The 11,553-nt window shown below is 38.4% G+C and overlaps 1 protein-coding gene across 1 annotated transcript; it reads left to right on the plus strand.

Annotated features, from left to right (window-relative positions):
• Positions 1-452: 452 nt before the first annotated feature.
• Positions 453-9,617, plus strand: znf703 (zinc finger protein 703). The gene is made up of 2 exons (XM_062051580.1): positions 453-985; positions 7,516-9,617. The coding sequence occupies exons 1-2, from the start codon at positions 728-730 to the stop codon at positions 8,971-8,973; spliced, it is 1,716 nt and encodes a 571-aa protein (XP_061907564.1). The 5' UTR covers positions 453-727; the 3' UTR covers positions 8,974-9,617.
• The last annotated feature ends 1,936 nt before the right edge of the window (positions 9,618-11,553 follow it).

Below are 11,553 nucleotides of genomic sequence, written 5' to 3' on the forward strand. Positions count from 1 at the left end.
GTGTATCAAACTGGTAGCCCTTCGCATTAATCAGTACCCAAGAAGTAGCTCTTGGTTTCAAAAAGGTTGGTGACCCCTGATCTATATTGATATATAATGTATATATTGTGTTTTTTATGTTGATTTAATTTTAAAAAAAAGTTTTTTTTTAATTTATTTTTTTTATTTTATTTTTGTATTTCTTGTGCGGCCCGGTACCGGTCCGTGGACCGATTGGTTGGGGACCACTGCTGTAGAGTACAGAGATTACTGCATGAATGATGAGATCACACATACATAAGGAAGAGGCCATGAGGTTAACCACGCCTCCTCCCTGTGGCCGCGCCCCTTTTTGTGCGATACAACTCTTCTGATTGGACGAGAGCTGCTCGCTTGAGAAGGAGCCTCCCGCCCATCCCGCAGCCGAGCAAGAGGTGAGGGAGAGCGGACATCCGCAGCAGTCGGGACGGAGAAGCGCACACCGGAGCACGTCGTCGTTCTTTCCTTTTCCGGGAATATTCTTGTTTATAGACATGGTGGCTTTTCTTTTTTAACCCCCAGGATCCAGGATTATGTTAAAATACTCACCTTGTTAAAGGATGCCGCGTATTTCCCTATAAACATTACGCGGTTCCGCATTGCGCACCAGCCAAATTTTGGATTAACGCACATTTCCTTTTTTTTTTTTTAATAAATAATTTGTTTGTATATTCCACAAGTTCTTCCTTCCGCACTTCTGGATCACCCGATGAGAGATCTCGCCGGCGGCTTCAGGTTTTTACGCAGCGCGTCCCCGGATCGTAACGCCCGCGGCGGTGCCCCCGGTCCCCGCCGAACCGGAGCGCAGAGTCCGAGCCCCGAGTCTTGTCGTCCCTGCCCGTTAGAGCCGTCGCGCCAGGACAAAAGGCTCCCCGTCAGGATTGTCAAGATGTTGACGGCGCACAGCGGCCATTTGCTCCACCCGGAGTACCTCCAACCTCTCCAGTCCGCGCCGGTCAGCATCGAGGTGAGAAAGAAGCACATTAAAAAAAAATAAAACATTTTAAAAAAAAGTTCGACCTTTTGTAAAAACCTCACCCAAATTTTTCAAAAGAAAAACATCGCATCTGTAAGACAGGTATGCATGCGTAATTAACTGTAAAGTGACTCATAATTAATAGCATTATAGTATTGTATTATTATCATTGTGTGAATGCTCCAACACATTCACACCAAAATGCATCTATTTATTATTCTTATAGTGTGAATGCTCCAAATTATTCTCCTTCTTCTCCGGATTTGGCCGCGTTCTACCTTCGACATTTTTCACCCGATTCAAACCGTCCTAACGTATTCGGGAATCTAATTCCAAAAAAAAATCCCCAGATTTCCCAGGATTCCAGATTTCCCATTCAAAATGAATCGGGCCATTTTTCCAAACTTCCACCATTTCCGCATTTTTCAACCCATTCAAAAGCATTCCACCTTCAACACATTCCACCGTTCAGGAAATTCAAACTCTCATTTTTCCAAGTTCCAAAAAAAAATTCCAGAATTCCTGCTTTCCCAAAGCCCTATTTACACACTTTTTGACATTTTTCAACCCATTTCAACCGTTCTACCGTCAAAACATTCCTCTTAATTACGAAAAAAAAACAAAGTTGTTTTTTTTAACTGGAACAATTCCCGGTTTTCCCGAAATTCCAGAATTCCGTAATACAATTTCTCAATTCAACGTGTTACTACTTCAACATTTCTCCACCGATTAGAAAAATTCCAGCACCAACCATTTTTTTCAACTCAAGTTCCCAAATTTTGGGGAATTCCCCATTGAAATCAATGGGACATTCGTCAAAGTTCCACAACTACCACCTTTTTCAACCGATTCAAACCGTCCCAACTTATTCGGGAATCTAATTCCAAAAAAAAATCCCCAGATTTCCCAGAATTCCAGATTTCCCATTCAAAATGAATCGGGCCATTTTTCCAAACTTCCACCATTTCCGCATTTTTCAACCCATTCAAAAGCATTCCACCTTCAACACATTCCACCGTTCAGGAAATTCAAACTCTCATTTTTCCAAGTTCCAAAAAAAAAATTCCAGGGTTTTCCAGAATTCCTGCTTTCCCAAAGCCCTATTTACACACTTTTTGACATTTTTCAACCCATTTCAACCGTTCTACCGTCAAAACATTCCTCTTAATTACGAAAAAAAAACAAAGTTGTTTTTTTTAACTGGAACAATTCCCGGTTTTCCCGAAATTCCAGAATTCCGTAATACAATTTCTCAATTCAACGTGTTACTACTTCAACATTTCTCCACCAATTAGAAAAATTCCAACACCAACCATTTTTTTCAACTCAAGTCTTTTACCATTCCCAAATTTTGGGGAATTTCCCATTGAAATCAATGGGACATTCTTCAAAGTTCCACAACTACCACCTTTTTCAACCGATTCAAACCATTCCACCTTCAACACATTCACCCTCTTGGAAATTTAAACTACCTTTTTTCCAACTTTGAATTTTTTTGGGGATTTTCCAGAATTCCTGCTTTTCCAAAGCCCCATTTTCACCCTTTTTTCTGGCGACTACGCGACTACTCCTTCCACATTTTTCAACGCATTTCAAAACATTCCTCTTAATCCGAACTATTTTCCTGAAATTCTGTAATACCATTTCTCAATTCAACATGTTACTACTTCAACTTTTCTCGACCGATTTGAAAAATTCCAACACCAACCATTTCAACTCATTCAGACCATTCAAGTCGTTTACCATTCCCAAATTTTGGGGAATGTCCCATTGATATCAATGGGACATTCTTCAAAGTTCCACAACTACCACCTTTTCTCAACCGATTCAAACCATTCCACCTTCAACACATTCCACCATTCAGGAAATTCAAACTCATTTTTCCAAGTTCCAAAAAAAAATTCCAGGATTTTCCAGAATTCCTGCTTGTCCAAAGCCCTATTTGCGCCCTTTTTGAAATTTTTCAACATATTTCAACCGTATTACCGTCAAAACATTCCTCTTAATTACGAAAAAAAAAAAAATTAAGTTGTTTTTTTTAACTGGAAAAATTCCTGGTTTTCCCGAAATTCCCGAATTCCGTAATACAATTTTTCAATTCAACATGTTACTACTGCAACATTTCTCGACCGATTTGAAAAATTTCCAACACCAACCATTTCAACTCATTCAGACTAGGGCTGCAACTAACGATTAATTTGATAATCGATTAATCTGTCGATTATTACTTCGATTAATCGATTAATAATCGGATAAAAGAGACAAACTACATTTCTATCCTTTCCAGTATTTTATTGAAAAAAAACAGCATTCTGGCACCATACTTATTTTTATTATTGTTTCTCAGCTGTTTGTACATGTTGCAGTTTATAAATAAAGGTTTATAAAAATTTTAAAAATTTAACAAAAAAATTAAAAATAAATAAATTGCCTCTGCGCATGCGCATAGCATAGATCCTACGAATCGATGACTAAATTAATCGCCAACTATTTTTATAATCGATTTTAATCGATTAGTTGTTGCAGCCCTAATTCAGACCATTCAAGTCTTTTACCATTCCCAAATTTTTGGGAATGTCCCATTGATATCAATGGGACATTCTTCAAAGTTCCACAACTACCACCTTTTCTCGACCGATTCAAACCATTCCACCTTCAACACATTCCACCATCCTGGAAATTCAAACTATCATTTTTCCAAGTTCAAAAAAATTCCAGGATTTTCCCGAATTCCTGCTTTTCCAAAGCCCCATTTCCACCCTTTTTTCTGGCGACTACTCCTTCCACATTTTTCAACGCATTTCAACCGTTCCGCCGTCAAAACATTCCTCTTAATCAGGACAAAAAAACAAAGTTGTTTTTTTTTTTACAGGAAAAATTCCCGGTTTTCCCGAAATTCTGTAATACCATTTCTCAATTCAACATGGTACTACGTCAACATTTCTCAGACGATTTGAAAAATGTCAACACCAACCATTTCAACTCATTCGGACCATTCAGGTTTTTTTTTTACCATTTTCCAAAAAATTCCCGCTTTTCCCAAAATTCCCAATTTTTTCTGAAATTCCCATTGAAATGAATGGGACATTCTTCAAAATTCCACAATTCCCACATTCTTCAAACCATTCCACCTTTAGCACATTCCACCATTCTGGAAATTCAAACTATCATTTTTCCAAGTTAAAAAAAATACCAGGATTTTTCCGAATTCCTGCTTTTCCAAAGCTCCATTTTCACCCTTTTTTCTGGCGACTAGTCCTTCCACATTTTTCAACACATTTCAACTCTTCCACCGTCAAAACATTCCTCTTAATCAGGACAAAAAACTAAGTTGTATTTTTTGAACAGGAAAAATTCCCGGTTTTCCCGAAATTCTGTAATACCATTTCTCAATTCAACGTGTTACTACTTCAACATTTCTCCACCGATTTGAAAAAAAATAAAAACACCAACCATTTCAACTCATTCAGACCATTCAGGTTGTTTTTTTTTACCATTTTCCAAAAAATTCCTGCTTTTCCCGAAATTTCCAATTTTTTCTGAAATTCCCATTGAAATGAATGGGACATTCTTCAAACTTCCACAATTCCCACATTCTTCAAACCATTCCACCTTCAACACATTCCACCATTCTGGAAATTCAAACCATCATTTTTCCAAGTTCAAAAAAATTCCAGGATTTTCCAGAATTCCTGCTTTTCCAAAGCCCCATTTCCACCCTTTTTTCTGGCGACTACTCCTTCCACATTTTTCAACGCATTTCAACCGTTCCACCGTCAAAACATTCCTCTTAATCAGGGCAAAAAAACAAAGTTGTTTTTTTTTAACTGGAAAAATTCCCGGTTTTCCCGAAATTCTGTAATACCATTTCTCAATTCAACGTGTTACTACGTCAACATTTCTCCGACAATTTCAAAAATGTCAACACCAACCATTTCAACTCATTCGGACCATTCAGTTTTTTTTTTACCATTTTCCAAAAAATTCTCGCTTTTCCCAAAATTCCCATTTTTTTCTGAAATTCCCATTGAAATGAATGGGACATTCTTCAAACTTCCACAATTCCCACATTCTTCAAAACATTCCACCTTTAACACATTCCACCATTCTGGAAATTCAAACTATCATTTTTCAAAGTTCCAAAAAAATTCCAGGATTTTCCAGAATTCCTCCATTTTCACCCTTTTTCTGGCGACTACTCCTTCCACATTTTTCAACGCATTTAAACCGTTCTACCGTCAAAACATTCCTCTTAATCAGGACAAAAAAGGAAGTTGTTTTTTGAACTGGAAAAATTCCCGGTTTTCCCGAAATTCTGTAATACCATTTCGCAATTCAATATGTTACTACTTCAACATTTCTCCACCGATTTGAAGAAAATTCAACACCAACCATTTCAACTTATTCAGACCATTCAAGTTTTTTTTTACCATTTTCAAAAAAATTCCCGCTTTTCCCGAAATTCGCAATTTTTTCTGAAATTTCCATTGGAAATTCTTCAAACTTCCACAATTCCCACATTCTTCGACCCATTCAAACCGTTCCACCTTTAACACATTCCACCATTCTGGAAATTCAAACTACCTTTTTTCCAAGTTAAACATTTTTTCCAGATTTTCCCGAAATTCCCTAATACCGTTTACTATTTCAACATTTCCATTGCAACACCAACCAATTCAGGTAATTCATGCTCTTAATCATTTTCATAAATTCCAGATTTCCCCGAAATTCCCTAATACCATTTAATATTTCAACATTTCCATTCCAACACCAACCAATTCAGGTAATTCATGCTCCTAATCATTTTAAAAAATTCCCGATTTTCCCGAAATTCCCTAATACCATTTAATATTTCAACATTTCCATTCCAACACCAACCAATTCAGGTAATTCATGCTCCTAATCATTTTTAAAAATACCCGATTTTCCTGAAATTCCCTAATACCACTTAATATTTCAACATTTCCATTCCAACACCAACCAATTCAGGTAATTCATGCTCCTAATCATTTTCAAAAATTCCCGATTTTTCCGAAATTCCCTAACACTATTTACTACTTCAACATTTCAATTCCAACACCAACCAATTCAGGTAATTTATGCTCCTAACCATTTTCAAAAATACCCGATTTTCCCGAAATTCCCTAATACCATTTAATATTTCAACATTTCCATTCCAACACCAACCAATTCAGGTAATTCATGCTCCTAATCATTTTTGAAAATCCCAGAATTTCCCGAAATTCCCTAACACCATTTACTACTTCAACATTTCCATTCCAACACCAACCAATTCAGGTAATTCATGCTCCTAATCATTTTCAAAAATACCCGATTTTCCCGAAATTCCCTAACACCATTTAATATTTCAACATTTCCATTCCAACACCAACCAATTCAGGTAATTCATGCTCCTAATCATTTTCAAAAATACCCGATTTTCCCGAAATTCCCTAATACCATTTAATATTTCAACATTTCCATTCCAACACCAACCAATTCAGGTAATTCATGCTCCTAATCATTTTTAAAAATTCCCGATTTTCCCGAAATTCCCTAACACCATTTACTACGTCAACATTTCCATTCCAACACCAACCAATTCAGGTAATTCATGCTCCTAATCATTTTCAAAAATTCCCGATTTTCCCGAAATTCCCTAACACCATTTACTACTTCAACATTTCCATTCCAACACCAACCAATTCAGGTAATTTATGCTCCTAATCATTTTCAAAAATACCCGATTTTCCCGAAATTCCCTAATACCATTTAATATTTCAACATTTCCATTCCAACACCAACCAATTCAGGTAGTTCATGCTCCTAATCATTTTTGAAAATCCCAGATTTTCCTGAAATTCCCTAACACCATTTACTACTTCAACATTTCCATTCCAACACCAACCAATTCAGGTAATTCATGCTCCTAATCATTTTCAAAAATTCCCGATTTTCCCGAAATCCCCTAACACCATTTACTACTTCAACATTTCCATTCCAACACCAACCTACCGTATTCAGGTAATTCATGCTCCTAATCATTTTAAAAAAAAATCCCGCTTTTCCCAAATTTCCAGGAAGTTCCCATTGAAATGAATGGGACATTTGTTCCGAGTTGCACAATGCCCACATTTTTCAAGTTATTCAAACCATTCCAAAATGAACACATTCCACTCATCCTGGACATTCAACCTAACACTTTCCAAAGTTCCAAACCAAATTCCCATTTTCCTGGAAATTCAAACTCTTCAACATTCAAACCATGTCTACATTCACCCTACATACCATTAGCATTTCAGTTCAGCGTCAGCTCTCCAACATTCAAACTATTCTTACATTCATTCTACATTCACACGCAATTCCTTCAGGGATGGTCTCTTCTAGTTAAATGTACATTATAGTTTTTTCCTTGTAACTTAACTCCCGTCTCCTGCCGTTATGTCCCCATGCATACCTTTGTGCTGCTCACTATAGTTTAATGGTGCAATATAAAAACTATGGATTTTTCTTCTTTCCAGCTGGATGCCAAGAAGAGTCCTTTAGCTCTGCTGGCTCAGACCTGCTCTCAAATTGGCAAACCGGAGCCTGCCTCCTCTTCCAAGCTGGCCTCCCTCTCCTCAGGCGGTTTGGCAGACAAGGACTCTTCAAGCCGGTCCTCCAAGCCCGGAGAGCAGCACCAGTCCTCCGAGGACAAATCCAGCTTCAAACCTTACTCCAAGTCGTCGGGCGACGGCCGTAAAGAAGTTCAAGGATCGAAGGGGACTTCAGAAAAACCCTTCAGAGCATCCAATGGGAGCTTAAATAATGGCAGCGGCTCTTGTTTGTCTTTCCCTCCCCATTCCAAATCACCGAGCTCCCCAGCGCCGCACGCGCAGAACCAGCCTCACAGACAAAGCCATTCCCCCTCCACACAGCCGCTGCCACACTCTCAGGACAGCAAACCTGCCAGTTTAGAGCAAGCCTGTTCAGACATTAACGGCGCTGATAAAAAAGACTCGGATGCGACTAAGTCGAGCGTGGACGGCGCTCATTTGGCCAACTCCAGCCACATGCGAGCCAGCGCCAACTCCAGTAACGCCAGCTCTGCCAGCAGTCCGCGGCCTGAGAGCAAGGCCGACCCGCAGGCCTCGTCCCAGGCTAACCTGGTCTCCTCGCACATTGCCCCGGTCTCCCCTTTCAAACAAGGACATTCCGTCTTCCCATTGCCTCCGGCGTCTATGGGCTACCATGGTTCCATTGTGGGAGCCTACGCAGGTTACCCCTCGCAGTTTGCTTTGGATCATACCAAGACTAGTTTGGGGTTAGGACTTCCAAGTAAACACCCCAGTTCTAGTCCGCCATCATTGATGCAGGGCTTGTGTCGGGACCCTTACTGTCTGACGTACCCCAACGCACATCACTTAGGAGGCAGTAACTGTTCCACCTGTGTCCATGACCCCTCCAGCCTTAAGTCGGGTTACCCCCTTGTCTACCCATCACACCACCTGCACTCTTTGCACTCCAACGCCTTGTCTTCCAGCACCACCCCTTCCCTCTCACACCCCCTCTACACATATGGTTTCATGGTCCCCAATGAGTCCCTACCCCACGCATGCAACTGGGTGTCCGTGGGAGGCCCTTGCGACAAGAGGTTCTCCACGTCCGAGGAGCTGCTGGCCCACTTGCGTACCCACACAGCTCTGCCAGGGATGGTGGACAGCAAGCTCTTGTCAGCCTATCCTTCCTCCATTTCCTCCACAGCCTCTTGCCATCTTCATCTGCCACCACCCAGCAGCCCAGGCTCCCTGCCCAGCTCCTTCGCTCTCAGAGGATCCCCTGGTTTAGGCCTGGCTCGCTACCACCCCTACAGCAAATCCCACCTGCCTGGAGCCCCCGGGCTTCCCATGCCATCCCTACACTCCTCATCGGCTTACTACTCCCCCTACGCGCTCTACAGCCAGAGACTGGGCTCAGCTTCAGCCCTTGGATACCAGTGATGTCATAAATAACGTCCGCAGACCTGGCTTGAACTCTCCAGAGCGACCCACCCCCCCGAAGATAGATTCTAGAGAGCGGTTTCGTTTGGAATACCACCTGTTATATAGCCTCAAAACTGGGACTAGTGCTCCAAAGGCAAAAGTGATGGATTATAATACCACACAGAGTCAGAACAGATTTAAATATATTAATCATACCAATAAGCAGAGCTTGAACATGATGGGGTTTGTTTTTTTTTCTCACCCAGAACTGAAAGTCTGTATTTATTTTTCACACAAATGCTTGCAATTCAACTCTGGGGTGCATTTTTACCGTCCAAATACATTTAAAAAAAAATAAAAATACATTACCATAATGCCTACAGTATGTCACACTCTAAAAAATAAATGTCTTGCACCATAATGCTTTATCCTGGGGGGCGTCTTTTTTTTTTTCCATCTTTTTTAAGGCTTATTCCGACTTTGGAGAAGTGCATGTCCACTTGAACATTGCTATTATTTTTATTTGTAAATATGCAAAGATGTAATATTTTTTCAAGCCTATGCCGGGTAATAGTTCGGGTTCAAATATAAAGTTGACAGGTCAAAACTGTTGATAAATGGCTGTACTATCCCAACCAACAGGGCAAAGTCTTATTTTATTAAATAAATGATGATTGCATTGAACTTGTTTTCTCTCATTCTTACACATGTCAATATTGCCTTGATTTCCCAACTTCACCGACTGCTCTAAAAAAGTTGTTATTTATGTTCTACAAATAACTCATGTATGTACTTTTTTTTTTTTTTAGGTATATCCATCATTATGTTGTAATTAGGGCTGCAACAACTAATCGATTAAATCGATTTAAATCAATTATAAAAATAGTTGGCGATTAATTTAGTCATCGATTCGTTGTATCTATGCTGTGCGCATGCACAGAGGCTCCTTTTTTATTTTTATTTATTTATTCTTTTTTTTTTTTTTTTTTTAATTATTTTTTATAAATATTTATTTATAAACTACAACATTTACAAACAGCTGAGAAACAATAATCAAAATAAGTAGGGATGTCCGATAATGGCTTTTTGCCGATATCCGATATTCCGATATTGTCCAACTCTTTAATTACCGATACCGATATCAATCGATATATGCAGTTGTGGAATTAACACATTATTATGCCTAATTTGGACAACCATGTATGGTGAAGATAAGGTACTTTTTTTTAAAAAATAATAAAATAAGACAACTAAATTAAAAACATTTTCTTGAATAAAAAAGAAAGTAAAACAATATAAAAACAGTTACATAGAAACTAGTAATTAATGAAAATGAGTAAAATTAACTGTTAAAGGTTAGTACTATTAGTGGACCAGCAGCACGCACAATCATGTGTGCTTACGGACTGTATCCCTTGCAGACTGTATTGATATATATTGATATATAATGTAGGAACCAGAATATTGATAACAGAAAGAAATGGGGGGAGGGAGGTTTTTTGGGTTGGTGCACTAATTGTAAGTGTATCTTGTGTTTTTTATGTAGATTTAATAAAAAAAATAAAATAAAAAATATAAAAAAATGATACAGATAATAAAAAAAACGATACCGATAATTTCCGATATTAAATTTTAACGCATTTATCGGCCGATAATATCGGCAGGCCGATATTATCGGACATCCCTAAAAATAAGTATGTGCCAGTATGCAGTTTTTTTTCAATAAAACACTGGAATGGATAGAAATGTAGTTTGTCTCTTTTATCCGATTATCAATCGATTAATCGAAGTAATAATCGACAGATTAATCGATTATCAAATTAGTTGTTAGTTGCAGCCCTAGTTGTAATACAGGGGTGTCAAACTCATTTCAGATTTCAGAGGAAAATATATTCCCAAGTGGGCCGGACTGGTAAAATCACGGCATGATAACTTAAAAATAAAGACAACTTCAGTTTGTTTTCAACCTGAAAACATACAAATCATAATGTATTTGTTTGTGTCATGTTACTGGTCATAGTAGTCTATCTTCATTTGTCGTGATTTATCATTTCTGAATAAATGATGTGATAATGTTCATCAGTCAAATAGGTGAGTCTGGCAGAGTTTTAAAATGCTCGTTTTGGTGTGAAATTGTAATCTATCAGAATATATAATAAATCCAGTTACAGGATGTTATTAATGTAATTTACAAATTTTCCTCAACTGATGTACCGTATTTTTCGGAGTATAAGTCGCACCGGTCGAAAATGCATAACAAAGAAGGGAAAAAACATATATAAGTCGCACTGGAGTATAAGTCGCATTTTTGGGGGAAATGTATTTGATAAAAGCCAACACCAAGAATAGACATTTGAAAGGAAAATTTAAAATAAATAAAGAATAGTGAACAACAGGCTGAATAAATGTACGTTATATGAGGCATAAATAACCAACTGAGAACGTGCCTGGTATGTTAACATAACATATTATGGTAATCATTCAAATAACTATAACAGGGGTCGGCAACCCAAAATGTTGAAAGAGCCATATTGGACCAAAAATACAAAAACAAATCTGTCTGGAGCCGCAAAAAATTAAAAGCCATATTACATGCGT

The sequence above is a fragment of the Entelurus aequoreus genome, linkage group LG06 (assembly GCF_033978785.1).
Source record: "Entelurus aequoreus isolate RoL-2023_Sb linkage group LG06, RoL_Eaeq_v1.1, whole genome shotgun sequence".
Taxonomy (NCBI): Eukaryota; Metazoa; Chordata; class Actinopteri; order Syngnathiformes; family Syngnathidae; genus Entelurus; species Entelurus aequoreus.

What these genes read in the sequence shown, in the direction of transcription:
- znf703 (XM_062051580.1), top strand. Translation starts at nt 728, where the DNA reads ATGAGAGATCTCGCCGGCGGCTTCAGGTTTTTACGCAGCGCGTCCCCG. An exon ending in CCGCGCCGGTCAGCATCGAG is followed by an intron (nt 986 to 7,515) that starts GTGAGAAAGAAG and finishes TCTTCTTTCCAG; the next exon opens with CTGGATGCCAAGAAGAGTCC.